This window comes from Montipora capricornis, chromosome 4, assembly GCF_036669925.1.
Source record: "Montipora capricornis isolate CH-2021 chromosome 4, ASM3666992v2, whole genome shotgun sequence".
Lineage (NCBI taxonomy): Eukaryota > Metazoa > Cnidaria > Anthozoa > Scleractinia > Acroporidae > Montipora > Montipora capricornis.
In genome coordinates, this window is record NC_090886.1 from 15,031,777 (window position 1) to 15,049,276 (window position 17,500).

Below are 17,500 nucleotides of genomic sequence, written 5' to 3' on the forward strand. Positions count from 1 at the left end.
ATCATTGAATATTCCCATGTATTTTTCTCTAACTTTAGCAAAAGTACTGATTATCAGTCTACTGGATGACTTTTATAACATTTATGCACTAGTCATTTGTTTCCCCCACCCCTTGACCCCCGGGGATGGGTAGGGAAATTACATTTGAATAGTTGTAAAGTAGGTGTATTTCCACTGGGGACTAGAGCAGACAAACACTCGTAATTCCCCCACCCCTCTGTTCCTAAAAGATTCTGAGTCATCAAGGAAATCAGTGTTAGGGAGATTACCACAATATACAGTTCTTGCCATTTGTGTGTGCCACATGAACTATATAAGGAACGACGCCATATTGATTTTGCACGTGTGAAAATACTCATTACCATTGCTCTTCGTTTCTTTTCAGTCCCAGTCCTCCTAAGTAAGAATTCCCCGATATTTCCCCCTGCATGTCCCCAGAGGGGTAGGGCAGAGGAACGAAAATCTTGTAATTTCCCTACCCCCTAGAGGCATAATTGTGGCATAATCTCGCGTAATTGCCCTAGTAATTTCCCCATATGTCCCCACTATCCCCGGGGGTCGGGGGGTGGGGGAAACAAATGACTAGTGCATTACATGTATACCGTAAGAACAACAATAGATCTTAAGAGCGGATATCAGTAAATATCGACCAGAGGTCTGCAAAAGTGAAAAATCGAAAATTCTCAAAAAAATTCACAAAGTAGCACTAGGTAAGCTGATAACATAAATATAATTTTTACTTCGATCCGATAAATATTTTAGACGTACGGGGGGTTATCGGTTTCGCGGCTCTCGGATCGGGTTTTACATGCCCGAGACGGTGTGTCACGAAAAAATCGTTTTAAAAATCAAACCAATTGTAATGCCAACAGCAAATAACTTATTCAGAAAAGTACATAATTATATACATTTTAAAGGGAGATTTACTCAGTTTCAACGCAAATGTAATATTTTGGAGATTTTTCATTATTTTCAATATTTTGAACGTTTCCGTTCCATGAAAAAATGGCAAATTTCAAAGCCCAAAATCGTCGACTGGTACCTCGATTTCAGTAAAGAGTCTTATACCACGTTAAAGAGCGTTATCTCTTTTTCCAAAATCTGTTTTCAAAACTACGGGCAACTTAAAAGAAAATTTTTGAGGCCAAAAAATACTAGTAGTACTTTTCTGAAATTTGAGCTTTCCTCGCTCAGAGGGGCGATGCTAAAAACTCGGAAAAATACTATAAGAAATCAGTTTGAGCAACAGTGGTTTGATGTTATCAGTTTTCATAAACCAAGACGTTTTCATCCAGCGATCTGATTTAATTTAAAAACGTTTGCTAACATGGGAAAGGCAGATTTAAGCTGTCAACTCCTGCCAAGTGCACGTTGTCAAAGGGCGAAGCACTAAATAAAAAGGTCTTAAAATTCAAAACTTTTTACGTCCAGGAAGTCAGATTTTAGCGTACAAAACAATTTTGTGAGTGTTTGTTGTTCGTACCTTAACATGGTGTCCCCAGATATTGGAAATGTGAAGTATCCACACCGGAGAACAGATCAACAACAGCAGAAATCCAACCGGCAAAGATTGCGTTACATTTCACAGAATGACCGCTTACCACTGTTGTCACTCTTTGCATGCTTTCGCAGGAAGTTGCGAGAAGTTTTCATTCCTTAGGTATGACTCTTGATCAGTGCTTCCTTGAAAGTACGAACCCGGACAGAATAGGATAAGGACGTTTCTCAAGACTCCTGTTGTTTTTTCCGGCTTTAGTCTCCTTAGCCTTGAGTACTTCTCTCTTGCGGTTTTCGCGGGAGTTCAGGATGTGGTCTACCTAGTATTTCACGTCTCTATGAAATGAGAGGCAGCACTTCTTGTTCACCATTTCGTTGCTAGGTAGCGCCTTTCGTTGATTTTTTGTCAATGTCATTTAATTACTCAGTATACGCTCAATCCTGGCCTTGCGAACTTATACTTTTATACTCTGAGGGAGCCAAATAACTATATTAAAAGGACATCCCCCTTTTTTTCTTCGTTTAGCGTCGTCCGACCGACCCACTTTTTTGGCATTATCACAAAAAAAAAAGCCGGGGAAAAGGAAAGAAAAAAGAAACGACAAGGTTTAACTTTTTTGACCTTAATTAATTCTTTTAATTGAAAGATAAGCATTATAACAACATTACCAGGCATAAGAGGTTCGGTGGTGTATCCCTTTTTCTATGAAATCGACCACTATATTTTCTGCCATATTGAGTTTGTTTCGATTTGGTGATTGTCTTGTTTAGAGAGACACGCATGTCTCCTCGCGCGCCCGTTCTTTATCGCGCCCTACTTCAAAGGGCCTGCTACACAGCTATGTCTCGTTGTTTTCAAGCTCCACCCAAGGGAACCCACGTTCTTATTTGTAAACTGCACATGGAAATTAAATGAAAGATTAGAACTTACCCGTTCTGTTCTTGTACAAAAATTAAAAGCGCGGGAATTCAGTAAACGTTTGGGCAATTGGGTGGGGTTAGGATTCGTTTCTGCACTCTGATTGACTCGCGCGTTATCAAAAACAAAAGGATAAACTCTGTGGACAGACTATTCACGTCTAGACATCATGCATCACTTACGGTATCATATGATGGAACTTTTCGCCTCTCCCTGTCCATGGAGTTGAGTCAAGGTGTTGACGTCAATTACGTGATGCCCTGTATGTTGCCGGGACATATTATACAAGGACCTTTCCACAGCTACGGAGTCCGCCGCCATCTTATCAACCGCGCAAGAAATTATGTACTTCACAAAAACAGACTTAAAGAGAAGTTATTTTCGATTTGCCTCGCCACCCACCACCGAAAGTCCGGGACATGACCACTTCAAACAACTCCCCAGCCCCCGGCCCGAAGGGCTGGAAATGTCCCTGTGGTTGCCCGAGTGGTAGTATCAAGTCTAATTGAACTGTGCATCAATGACATTTTAGAAAATCAGAAGCCTCTTTTCCTTGGTTAGTTCAAACTGTGTGCTTCCTTTTAGCTGTTGTTTTCAGTTCTTACTGAAATTTTCGGCCTTGAAGAAATTCACAACCACAGGAGCTGGGTATGGAGCTCTGCCACGAGCAAACCGGTACACAATATAATGTTTGTGTAATAATTGAAAAGTGCTGGCGAAAATAACGAAACTTAAAGCTCCTCGGTGCTTTTAAGGTATGCAGGGAAGGTGTATTTTGTTATTTACAGAAACGTTCAGTTTTCGGCCTCTTCAGCAAGAAAAGACACACTGCCAACTCCCCGGTATGGCCAGTGCTGACAGTGCTGATAAAGAGTTTCGAGAAACGTCGCCAAAAATGAAAAAGTAAAAACTTTTTATGAAACGATGTAAAAACAAACAAACAAACAAACAAACAAAAAATACCTGAGATCATACACAAAACAGATTAACAACGCTTCTTGAATAACGCTTCTTGAATGTCCCATTTATAAGAGCGGGTCTTAAGTTAGCAAGGGTGTAGCGTCCTTTATACGCACATACGCCCGTGCGTACAGCTGAAATCTGGAAAATGTCTATTTTTTATTTCCAGAAAGCATTATTATCATAAAATCGGGATGATTGATAAATCTTTCGCATTACATTAGTGTCGTTATCCGTCTGAAGGTTAGACATGTCTCGCCTTTTTCTTGAAACCTCCTTGATGGCATCGCTGTTTTAATTTTTTTCCAAGAGAGGATAAAGGGGACAGAGAAGGCATCCCCCATACACAACACCCTACTCCATAGGCAATTCGTCTCGAGTTATTTTTAGAATCGGGATAAAGTTACTTCGCGCGCTGCGTGGATGTTTCGTGGAAGTTTCGCACGACTAAACGCCGTGCAAAACATGTCGGGCGAAAGGCAATGAAAGCGTAAAGAGATCGAGAGCATTTCTGACTATTGACGCGAAATGAGTCGGTGCTCACCTGGGAAAAGGGAATCGCTAGATTCTTTGACAACCCGTGAAATCAGTTTAACTCGAAGTTGTCTTAACCTCAGTGCTTTAATAAAATGAGAAATTTCGCCGGTCTATTGAAACCGGTCGTTTGTACAATAAAGCAAGTAGGACGCCAAGTGTAATTTTTGTTGAATAATAAAAGACTAATTGCTCTCTTCAATCTGTAAATTATAAATGATCCTGAGAGAATATTCAGTGTGTTAAGGATTTCCCTGCTGCACTGTTAGCTCACAAGAGAGGAAGGGCGATTGTTTTTTGATTTCCGTTTCGCTGACACAGATTTAGCAGAAATATCTCTGTAGTCGTTTTCGTCGACAAAACTAAATAGCAATATCGCTCTCCGCGTCTTCCGCCATTTTGTTCTGCGTCAATTCGTGAAGGACGCGTGGCTATGAGCGTGGGTCATCCACGCGAAACACATTCGCGCTATGTGATTGGCTGTTGTCTAATCCCCCTTGGGATCTGTGGTCTTAAAAATAACTCGAGACGAATTACTTATGGAATAGGGGGTGTATGGGGGATGCCTTCTCTGTCCCCTTTATCCTCTTTGTTTTTTTCCCGTAGACATTGCACCTTACCGATAACACATTTTAAGAGAAAAAAAAATTAAACAGCTAATATAACGGTTTTTTTATAATCACAATGTCTTGCTGCCCATTTAATTCACTTTCGACTCGAGCTTAAACTGAAAATAAAGGTGGCAGATGTACCTTCTCGTTACAATGAAAGAGGTGCGCATTGGAATACAAATGAATAAATCGCGTAAGTGAAAATAAACAGGGCCATGGCACATGGCAAATCAAATTCAAAAGTTTACAACTGGTCTTGTTGAAAACATTTACTTCCCACTATTTATTGAGGGCGAACTTGGACGGGGTGAACTCGGAAGGGGGCGAAACTGGCTGTTTCCGATGAGTCAGGTGACCAGTCAGGTTTTTGACAATCTTCCAATGACTCCAGCCATGTGAATCGTGAATAGTTTCAGCTAAGTCTAGTAATTGATTAAAATCCATACATGTATCTGTCAAGTATTTAATTATTGATTAGAAAAAAAGAAAACTAAGAAAGGATTGGTCGTAACATTTTACAAAATTACATATTTGGTCCTTTACATTTTACTCATATTTTACAAGTAAACGTTTTAAGCTGACCTCTCTATGTTCCTCCCAATGTTCTTTGTGAAGTGCTACGTTTCTGCATTCAAAACAACCCTGACAAGGAGGCTGATGGCATCCAGTCACTCAATGACCCTTGTAGTGACAGTTGCTACAAGTGAAACTTGGGTTTTGGCCAATGGTTGCTCTTTCTCTTGGTGTCTATCTAAGAGACGAAACAGTGGCCTGAGCTAACTGTGAACAATATTCCAGAGATTGCTTCTGTTCATTCAGATTTTCAATAAGGTGGTCCACGGCCTTCTCCCCAATGTTGGATGTTACCTGGATGTTGCTTGGAGGAGGTGTAGAATAACATGTATTTGCTGCACCCATTAGGTTGAGTACTGCAGAACTAGATGAATCTTCGAGTGACTGAGCATATATTCAGATATCTCTCAGGTAGTCATCCTCCTTTTGAATTTCCACGGCACACTTCCCCAGTGTGTAACCAATTCTTGTGTGTCTGAGAGCGGACTTCCCCAAACCACAAACTTTCGTGGGTGGCAGTTCACCAATTTCTGTGATGATTTCTTTCCGACAATCAACGCACTTCCGTTCTAAAAAATTATATCTTTTTCAACAACAGCTTGCTTCTCATTATGCCAATTATCAAACATGATGAACGACAGTGAAGGTGCCACAAAATGGTGCTAACTTTGCATGTGAATTCCGCTGAACACAGAATCCTTCAAACAACAATCAACCTTTCACCTAAGGTCACACTCGGGCTGCAGTTGAATGATTACAAGATTCAAATTAAATTTGAAAGTTTGAGACAAAGAATGCAGTCCGTTGGCAGTTAATCAAAACTATTCCCGATTTATAGGCGGCACGCGCTGCGTATTTCAACTCTAAAGAAACCTAGCAAACAGTAGACAGAATTTATTAGATTTTGAGGACATTTTTTTATTATCTCTAATCTCAAAAACATTGACTTTGTTGTGCTTCTCCTTTTCCATGTGCTAAAATAACTTGGCTGGGAAAAAAATTCAATGCAACATACCATGAATCAGCAAATACGAATACAGTGTCCGAAATTAACTTTTTTTTAAGGATTTGGTCGCCAAAGACAACTGTTGGTTTTTTTGGTTTGGTTGTATTAATTTTTCGTATTACTCCAATAGTCTTAATTTACGTTAATTTATAGTAAAAGCACAAAATTTAAACTTTCTTTCACTATAATTGAACAAAATGTTTCCATTTAACACAATATTACATACAGCTATTAAAGGAGAGACTCACAACAGCCGTGTAACGATAACATAGTCCTACATCACAATGAGCGTGTTTGTCAACGTTCATGCGAAGGCTTCGGATTTCTTTTTCTTATTATTTCCATTTAGCAGGAACTATACTGGTCTCCTGTAAAGTTCTGTGTCCTAGACATATGGGGGCCCTCTTTCAATACTTAGATTTAATCAAGTCAAGTATCTGTTCTTCGCCGAAACGCAACGAAAACGCAATGACGAGAAATGTTCTAGTGCCAGGTCCTCACACTTTTTTTATTGCTCGAACCAGTTCCCCACGTCACGATTTTCGTCACGTCACGTTTTCGCCCGCGATATCAGAATTGCGAGAAGCCGCTGAAACAATATGGTGCCGGGTAATTATGGCGATCGTAAAATCGTCGCTTTGTTTTACTACAATTCCCCATGGCAGCTTTAGGTTTTCTTTTAAAAAAAAGCCCATTTACCTTGGAATTCCAAATGCCGAGGAGACAAAAGGTTGGTCGCATTGGCCACCAGTCAGTCGCAATGTTGGACCCTGGAATATACAAATTTCAGAAGCCTCAATCTTACATTCTTTTGAATCCTCAACTCGAAAAACCCTGGCAAGTAATAACCAATAGTAAATTTTGCATGATTTTTCCAAACAACAAAAAGTTTTAGTGCTCAAATTGTAGCAAATTGAAATATCATGTAAACACTGTCACGCGCTAATGTTGGTTCCCAACTGAGAAGCTTGAATTCGAGAATTTATCAGGATAATTCAAGGTACCAGAGTTTATACCACTTCTATTGGCTATCATTTCTAACAATAAATGGTTTAAAGTGGTACTAAGACCAAAACAACAATTCTTTTTTTTCTTTGGATTTCAAAACTATGTTAACTAAACACTAACTGACCCAAGTTTTAAGTTCTGATTTTAAAAAGACACCTGTTTATTTTAACTGGAATTTTCTTATTTATTGATCCGCCATTACTAACTTTAAAATCTTGAGAGAGCTGGGTCGAGGAGAAAATGACGTCAAAGACTCACTAGTTTAAGAATGCAATGCGTGTGTACGCGGCTGAATTAATATGCAGCACGGGAGTTTCGGGCTTTCAGACTTTTAAACCCGTGTTTTGCATATATAATAATTGCGTTTACACGCTGAAATTTTAAGCTAGTGAGTAAATGACGTCACTTTCTCTAGATCCAACCCTCTGAGATCCAATCAGCCAGTTTTGAACGTGAGTAATGGCGGACCGTGAAATCCAAAACTTACACTCAAAATAAACAGCCTTTGGATAAATTTCAAAGCTCAAAATTTTGCCAGTTAGGTGTTAAGCGAACACGCTTTCAAAATCTGAAGGAAAAAAGGAAATGATTTTTTGATCATAGTACCACTTTAACAAATTTTTAAACAAATCAGGCCAAGCAATTTTAAAAATTTTTCCTCCCGACACGCACTGAAATTTCAATAGTGGGGTATGCTGAAAACACTGAAAATGGCTTGGACATTTGGATTTCCCAACAAATAAGTATTCACACGCTGCCAGAAGATTTTTACATGTTAGAAATGAAAGGTTAAGGATGGCTAACAATTATTTTTATTGGAAAAACGAAGTGCACCAGCTGATATTAATGCCCTTGGATTTAGGGTAAAATTTGAGCAAAACAACCTTGTTAAGAAGGGGTTCGTGTAGAGGCCTCTAAAACTTTTGGAAAAGTGGCAGAAAAATAAAACATTAACTTTTTTAAGAAGCCTAAATGGCATAATTTTACTTGATATAAAATAGAATCTCAATTTCTTATCTTATCTTGCTTTGCAAGGCAACTCAAAATTCGCAAAATTTGACAATTTTGGGGTAGTGCCAAGCCCCATCTGGAGGAAATTGGACATTGCTCGATTTCTCGAAAAATGAAATTAACTGAACTTTTAGACTCCACTTTCGAAAATATTTCTATATAGGGATTCTTCTTATGAAATAAAATGGAGGTAGATTTTTTTGAACTTTCATACAATGATTGATTTTTACAGGCAACGGTTCTTAAGTTAGTTATAATGCCTAGAAAAAGAAAAAGTAGAACGGTATTCAAGTTGGAGAATCTGCCTTACTAAACTATCTGTTCATTCTTTCTAAGCTTCATATTTGGAGTTGTTGTAAACGTAGAGTTCCCCCTAATTTGGGAATTTTAAGGCAATGCTGGATGGGAAATACAAATGCGTCTAAGAATAATAAGCCAAAACAATTTCAGGCTAAATGACAGTTTTATATTGATGCTAGAGATACTCGTTTGCTGGTCTAATGATGTAAATGGTATAAGTAATGAAGGTGTTATTGGTGATCTGTATTAATTGCATTGTACTTATCGTCATAAATGGAAATAAAATCATGCGTTTTTATAACTGGCCTCGTGTATTATAATAAAAGTATGGATTAATGCGCATAGCCAGCATACATGCTCTTCACTTGGGCAATTTAGAGAGTTTTGTTTTCTTTCGAATTTGATTTGGAATAGCGCGCGGTGAAAAGCTCTTTTTGCATGAATGCGCGCCATTCGAAAGCACACTTCGAAAGCAAAACTCCTGTCTAAAATGCCCAAAGGAAATGCCGGTATGCAGGCTATCCTTTACCAAGCGTGAAAGCGAAACTCGCGAGATTCCAAAAGATCTTATTTCTATCCGAGTTCCAAGCGAAATTCATGTCACTATATCTGTAGAATGCGTTTGTTGCAAAAGTCCCCATTGTCTAAACCCGCTCTTGGTTTAGCTAGATAGTCACTGTTGTTCTACGGTGTTTTCCTGTTTTTCAGAACGTCAAATTCTGAAAAAATGTTCTCTAGTCGCTGTGGGTATATATGTGTTCAAGGAGAAATTCTTGTAAGGGTCAGGGGCGCACATCAGTTAAAAGTAGGGTTGGGGCAACAGTTTGTGTGAGAACCGCACGGGTTGTCATCACATCAATTGGTCATAACTTTGTTCGCGAAGCGTGCCGGTCGATTTCGACGATTTTCTGTAACATGATATTTTAATGCGCTGCACTAACACGGATTTATGTTCAAACAATTATTTTCAGCGATTCAAGACTTCTTCTAGCAAGTATCATGAAAACTTAGAGTCACAATTTGCCGACCAATTTCCAGGATTAAGTCGCGAGAGGACATATCACATCCCCAATTCACGCATTGTCAGCTGTATTAGAAACCTTTTTATGCCCAACAAGAACCAAACAGACCAAAGGTCTATACGGATCAACTACAAATTTACCGTCCTTTGATACGCTCCATACGGATTACATGCCCAGTATTTCGCTTCATACGATCGTACGGATCGAAATGGCTTCCCACTCCAATCAGTCGGCATGAAATCGAAATATTTTAATTCCCACTAATCACATGCAATTCACGGACGGTATACCACTCTAGATGGACCGACTGCCAGGTTCACGCTCCGTATGATCCGTACGGATCGACAAAGCGTATGAGCCCCCACACCAAACAGTTGCCATGAAAATATTGTAAGTCCCACTAATGAGATGCAATTCACGGACCGTATGCCACTCTGATATGGACCGTCTGCCACGTTTGCGCTCCGTAATGATCAGTGTCTCCGATCTAGGCATGTACCCTGCCAAGTTTAAGTTGCCAAAGTCGTACCTGTGTATAAATCTGAGGATGTATATGATGCAGAAAATTATCTGCCTACTTCATTGCTTTCCAACTTTAACAGGATTTTTGAAAAGTTACTGTATACTCGAATAGTGACATTTATAGTACAAAATGGGTTGCTATACGAGGGTAAGTATGGATTCCGTAAACAACATGATATGCATTCAACACAACATGCAATACTTGACATGGATAAAATCAATGCAATACAGAATAACATGGATAAATTAAAGCTTTATTTTCGTGTAGAATCTTTATTGACGTAAAAAAAGGCATTTGACATTGTTGATCATTGTATTTTGTTAAATAAGTTATATCATTTTGGTTTCCGTGAAATTATTAACACCTGGTTTTCTTCATACCTGAAGGACCGAATGCAATCAATACAAATTGGAAATCATGTATTGACACGTTCCACAATAACTTGTGGTGTCCCTCAAGGCCCGGTCCACCGACCGCTTCTCTTTCTGCTGTATATCAATGACATTCTTCTGATAAATCCAGTTTCTACCTCTTTGCTGACGAAACAAGCATTCTTTATCCTGATAAAGATATTGGGTTTCTTCAAAGGACTGTACTAAATAGAAAACTCCACAAGGTCTATACCTGGCTTACTGCAAATACATTAACTCTTAATATTAAGAAATCAATTAATCTTATTTTTGGCCCATATCAAAAGGGATTAATATACCAACCTAAAATAGCTATTTATAATAACGAAAACAACAACCTGGATTATTTTGAATGTAAAGAATCTGTTAAATATCTAGGAATCTTGCTTGATAGTGGTCTTAGGTGGGGACATCATACTGATTCTATAACTATTAAAATAAGTAGAACAGTCGCGATGATTGCCAAACTTAGACATTTTTTTCCGCGTAATACTCTTTTTAAAATTTTCCAGTCTCTCATTCGTCCCTATATCTCGCCAGTCGTACGCACTTACTGCCTGGGGCCGACTCACAAGTAAGGCATCGCTCAGAATTATATTCTTTACTGACAAAATGTTGAAACTAACATTTCTCCTCTTGATTTTCTCTATTATGAATCACTCTGTTGTTTAATGCATGACATTTTCAATCAAAAAGCACTTTCTAATATTCTGAAAATGTTTACTGAAACTGGCTGTATTCATTCTTACAATACGCGCTCTTCAACATCTCAAAACGTTTATATTAAAGCATCTAGATTAGAAATACTAAAAGAAATGCCTTTTCAAGAGTGGGGCTAAGGGCTTGAAATGAGATACTGACATCATTGAAGCAGTTACCCAAAAAGAAGTTTAAAAACGAACTTCGTTCATTACTTATAGCAATCTTAAAATAACAGAATGATTATTTAGATATCAGTCAAATCATCACTGCGGTCAAAAAAAACACAATACACGTAAACACTCGAATTTCTATTTAATGACAGCATTTGATATGCACACAATATTCAAGCTATCGCTATCGCGTTATATTCTATTAGCAATTACGTATATTTCTATATTTACATAAATTCCTCCTTTCTTGTCTGCTGTATGTTTACTTATATATTTTTATAGAGCCTGATCCGCCTAGATTAGCTAGTGCCACCTGCGAACTTTTCAGTCATATACTGTAAAATGTTCGTACAAGTATTTAATAAAAGTTGAAGTTGGAAAAAGTTGATGACCGAAGGACAAGAGTTTCCCCTTTGCTTAGTTGTTTGAGCAGAATAACAGTCTCACCCCAGCACGAACGTCTCTCATTCGCCACAGATAAAGGACAGGGTTGAGAGCAGAGGACAAAAATAAAAACACGAAACATATAGCACTTGGCGCATGTACCTCCACACTTTCACCGACCAGGAGACGCACCACTATGAAAACGATGATGGGTAACATAGAGAGCGAAAATAAACCAAGAATATATAAGATTGATGCCATCGATTTCTTGTACTTTGCGAAGTTTATGGAAGGTTGACCATTATTTTGTGAAACATGGTTTCCATGAATTTGTTGCTGATGCTGACGAATAAATCGAAGTACTTTGAAGTAAGCAACACATGTAATCGAGTAACAAAACAGACCGTGTGATACGGCGACAATGTGAAACAGGTTCTCCGTGATCTTATTCATGGTCATCAACAAGCCAAGAAGAGCCATTGCAGTCGGAATGACCAATAACAGCGTACAAGCAGTCAGGCGTCCAGGTCGTGATGTCGTAAAGGATCGTCGCGACATGTACAGCCACCGTTCAACAGACATCAGCGTTATGATGAGCAACGTGGCGGCTCCAAAGTATTGGAGGCTAACAAATCCAATCACTGATAGGGTCTTAATGAGCCCAGGCCGGTTCACGACAATGTTGGGATTGACCAAATACAGTAAAGGAGTCGCGGCAAGAAAAGGTTGGGTTATGAGACCTGTGCAGAAATCCGTGAGCGCCAATCCACTCAGAAGAAGATGGAAAGGTGTTCTCTGGAACGTTTTCTTCCAAATGGCTGCCAAAATCAATGCATTTCCTACCACTGCAACGGGGGATAAAAGAGCGATGATGATGTAACTTGCAAAGATAGCATACATATTCATATTCATGGAATTTCCAAGCTCGAAGGACTGGAAAAGTCTGCAGAGAAGAAGCAAGCTGAATTGTTACCTTTGGTCTGCTTTCTACCGAGGACTGAACTTGAAAGTACAGCTGACACACGCACACTGCTACTTAAAGCCTAATCTCGTACCCAGATCTCGCTCTGTGTTACGCTGCAAAGTGAGATCTGGTAAAGGTGGATACAAGGCCATTTTACATTGGCTCCTGCTAAAAGTCGTGCCGTGGTAAAATATAAGCTATCATTGGCTCTTTGAATGGTTCTAATTTTCGCGTTGTGGCCGCATGAGATTGTGGTGTGGAAAAGACGACACGCGTAACACGCGCATCAGGCCTTATTTATCGGCCACAGAAGGCATAAGGGACATCATCATCGCTGTTTTATCCCCGGTTTCAGTAATCGGAAATACGTTAATTCTGACAGCAATTAAGCAAACGTTTTTCATTTACAAACATCATCGCTCTTTTATCGCCCGTTGCAGTGGTAGGAAATGCATTGATTTTGGCAACAGTTTGGAAGAAAACGTTCTAGAGAACACCTTTCCATCTTCTTTTGAGTGGATTGGCGCTCACTGATTTATGCACTGTTTTCACAACCCAACCTTTTCTTGCCGCGACACGTTTGCTGTACTTTAGGAATCCTAGCATTGTCGTGAACCGGCCTGGGCGTATTAAGACCTTATCAGTGATTGGATTTATCAGTCTTGTATACTTTGGGTCCGCCACGTCGCTTATTATAACACTGTTGTCTGTTGAACGATGGCTCTGCATGTCGAGGCGATCTTTTGTGACATTGGCTCGGGGCTGCATCACGGCTCGCGCCATGCTATTTGTCATCCCGACAAAAAACGAAACTCGTGAGATTGCAAAAGATCTTATTTCTATCCGAGTTCCAAGCGAAATTAATGTCACTAAATCTGTAGAATGCGTTTGTTGCAAAAGTCCCCGTTGTCTAAACCCGCTCTTGGTTTAGCTAGACAGTCACTGTTGTTCCACGGTTATTTTTTTTCAGAACGTCACATTCTGAAAAAGTGACGTTCTCTGGTCGCTGTGGATATATATGAGTCTAAGGGTCAGGAGCGCACATCAGTTAAAAGGGGCGTTAGGGCGACAAGTTTGGGTGAGAACCGAACAGGTTGTCATCACATCAATTGGTCATAACTTTGTTCGCGAAGCGTGCCGGTCGATTTCGACGATTTTCTGTAACATGATGTAACAACTATGGATTTGTGTTCAAACAATTATTTTCAACGATTCAAGACTTCTTCTAGCAAGTATCATGAAAACTTCGAGTCACAATTTGGCGACCAATTTCCAGGATTAAGTCGCGAGAGGACATATCAAATCTCCAATTCACGCAGTATCACCTGTATTAGAAACCTTTTTATGCCCAACAAGAACCAAACAGACCAAAGGTCCATACGGATCAACTACAAGTTTACCGTCCTTTGATACGCTCCATACGGATTACATACCCAGTACCCACTTTGCACATTTCGCTTCATACGATCCGTAAGGATCGAAATGGCTACCCACTCCAATCAGTCGGCATGAAATCGAAATATTTTAATTCCCACTAATCACATGCAATTCACGGACGGTATACCACTCTAGATGGACCGACTGCCAGGTTCACGCTCCGTATGATCCGTACGGATCGACAAAGCGTATGAGTCCCCACACCAAACAGTTGCCATGAAAATATTGTAAGTCCCACTAATGAGATGCAATTCACGGACCGTATGCCACTCTGATATGGACCGTCTGCCACGTTTGCGCTCCGTAATGATCAGTGTCTCCGATCTAGGCATGTACCCTGCCAAGTTTAAGTTGCCAAAGTCGTACCTGTGTATAAATCTGAGGATGTATATGATGCAGAAAATTATCGGCCTATTTCATTGCTTTCCAACTTTAACAGGATTTTTGAAAAGTTAATGTATATTCGGATGGTGACATTTATAGTACAAAATGGGTTGCTATACGAGGGTCAGTATGGATTCCGTAAACAACATTCAACACAACATGCAATACTTGACATTATCAATGCAATACAGAATAACATGGATAAAAGGTTATTTTCGTGTAGAATCTTTATTGACGTAAAAAAAGGCATTTGGCGCTGTTGATCATTGTATTTTGTTAAATAAGTTATATCATTTTGGTTTTCGTGGAATTATTAACACCTGGTTTTCTTCTTACCTGAAGGATCGAATGCAATCAACACAAATTGGAAATCATGTATTAACACGTGCCTGTATATCAATGATATACAGCATTCTTCTGATAAGTCCAGTTTCTACCTCTTTGCTGACGAAACAAACATTCTTTATGCTGATAAAGATATTAGGTTTCTAGAAACAACTGTAAATAGAAACCCCATCAAGGTCTATACCTGGCTTACTGTGGGGACATCATATTGATTGTACAACTATTAAAATAGGTAGAACAGTCGCGATAATTGCCAAGCGTAGACATTTTGTTCCACGTAATACTCTTTTAAAAATTTATCAAACTCTCATTCATCCCTATATCTCGTACGCACACAGGAATTTTTAGAGAGTTATTTTAACTCCAAAAATGGAGTTAAAATTTTACGTTCAAAATAACTCTTTTTTTGGAGTAACTTTAACTCCTAAATTTAACTCCAAAAATGGGGTTGAAATAACTCCTTAACTGGAGTTAAGTTAACTCTTCATATAGGGTAGTTTTAACTCTTCTTGGAGTTATAAAGACTCCAAAATGGAGTACAAAGTTTAGGTTCAAAATAACTCCTTTTTTGGAGTATCTTTAACTCCTCAATGAAACTCCAAAACTGGAGTTAATACAACTCTTGAAATGGGGTTATTATGACTCCAAAATGGAGTCAAACTTTTAGGCTCAACATAACTCCTTTTTTCGAGTATCTTTAACTCCTCAATGAAACTCCAAAACTGGAGTTAATATAACTCTTCAAATGGGGTTATTATGACTCCAAAATGGAGTACAAAGTAACTCCTTTTTTGGGTAACTTTAACCCCTTGTTTTTCAACTGCAAAACTTGGGTTGAAATTACTCCAAAAATGGGGTAAAAATCTTCTGTTCACAATAACTCCTTTCCGAGGGTCATTTCAACTCCCCTACTTTAACTCCTAATCTGGGGTTAACTGCACTTTTACAATAGAACAAAGACAACATTATTTCTTGTACATCATGCAATTTACTGGTAGAACATTCCAAAACAAATAAGCAATGATTTAGAATTTTGAAATGCCACATTAACAAATGAATTTTGAATGCATGAGACAATGTTTCATGTTTGAAAACTAACCTCTTGCTTATCAATCGCTTACTACTGCATTTTATATACCATGAACAAAATGGATCTTTCCTCAATAAGCAATAACTGAAACCTTGAAGAAATTTATATTGCAATATCACTACAATAATAATTATTTTGAAATGTGATGAATTAAATGAACAATTTTTCCTCAACATATAAAATATTTACTCCTTGTACTAAATTTCTCAATAAACATTAACTCTTTGTAATAAATCCTTACTGAAACCTTGAAGAAATTTATATACAGTTCTCATTAAGTTAAATTCAGTACAATATGCTGTAAACGACAAACATGGACCTGTACATGTATTATTACATCTGTTGAAAAGTAGGCTCTTAAGAATTTAAAATAACTTCATGGTTGCTCAGCTTCCAATGGCCATCAACAGCTATGAAGACTAAAAGTCATTATCGGTTGTAAGAGTATGAAAGAAAAATCAAGGTGGTCATTTACACCCGTTCTACAAAAGAGTCGAAACAAATTTGTTGACTGCCACCCTCTTTTTAGCAGCCTCAGGCTGATGTTTTCCTAACAATGTCTCACAAAAAAGATAAACATTACTAGCCTTAGCTGGGTATGAAATGATAAAAACAAAAAAGCATGCCATGACGAGGCCCAGAGCATTCGCAAGTGAGGTCCCTGCACCTAACGTGAGGACCTCAACTCCTTCCACTGCCAGTCACACACTAGATCGAGACACCAAAATTTCCCAAAGTCAACTATTTTGGGGAACCTCCTTTCTTCTATAGCTTTAAAAAATGAATCCTCTTCCTGTAAAAACAGACAAAATGTATTGAGACCCTGAATTGCCACTGACAGTCAAGATGCAGGAACTTTTATCTTAATCATAATCATTAATCTTGGGGTTACATTGTGCCAACTGCCAGTTCCAATGAGAAATAAAAGAGCACATACTGGCTGCATTATAAACTGTACACACGAATTGGCCATTTGGCAGTTCAGACAATAAATAGTGTAGAAAACAGCTTGCTCTATGGTCAGTATTTCCCAAAGACAATCATCTGTAGACAAGGTATAATTAACTCTTAAACTCTCCCATGGATGGGATAAGGCAATTTAAACCTGCAGGTGTAGGTTGAAAATCTTTTTTTTTTAATTACCAACAATGAATAATAATTGTATTAGGATTAGGAGACAAGGGGAATTAAGATTCAACCTAGTTTAAAATTTTTTTACCTGAATTTGATTTTTTCTTAAAACATGAACATGTAATTTCTACAGGGGAATTAAAAGTGGAAATTGTATTACCATGGAGATCTTTACAACATCTTCCACACTCCCTCCTTCTTCTTCCAGAAGCCTGGGCAATATTACCACAGCAGCAGCCTCTTCAATTCCTTAGAGCAAAGAAAAATGCTTTAGATTAGAACCTTTTGGTTAGTGCAATAATAGGTACATGGAACTATTTCAGACAACAGCTTTGAGGCTGGTTTATACAGTGACATAGGCATATGTCAGGGCTTGAAATAATTCCCTGGCTGGCGCCGGTTAGGTTGTCCAGACCCAATTCTGTCCAGACAAATGCACATTACGTCAACTGTACACCAGCCTTTAAACAAAGGCATCAATATTTTAGTGTTAAGTACCAGAGAGTATTCAGAGACATC

The 17,500-nt window shown here is 38.7% G+C and overlaps 1 protein-coding gene and 1 long non-coding RNA gene across 2 annotated transcripts in view; both read right to left on the reverse strand.

Annotated features, from left to right (window-relative positions):
* Positions 1-11,369: 11,369 nt before the first annotated feature.
* Positions 11,370-12,635, reverse strand: LOC138045632 (histamine H2 receptor-like). Its single transcript, XM_068892196.1, has one exon. The coding sequence runs from the start codon at positions 12,540-12,542 to the stop codon at positions 11,664-11,666; it is 879 nt and encodes a 292-aa protein (XP_068748297.1). The 5' UTR covers positions 12,543-12,635; the 3' UTR covers positions 11,370-11,663.
* A 186-nt stretch (positions 12,636-12,821) lies between these two features.
* LOC138044501 (uncharacterized) overlaps positions 12,822-17,500 on the reverse strand; it is a 15,872-nt gene continuing 11,193 nt past the window's right edge. The window contains exons 3-4 of the long non-coding RNA XR_011131444.1: positions 17,142-17,230; positions 12,822-16,643 (exon numbers count right to left, since the gene is read on the reverse strand). This is a non-coding gene — a long non-coding RNA (uncharacterized lncRNA). The remainder of the gene's footprint in view (positions 16,644-17,141; positions 17,231-17,500) is intronic.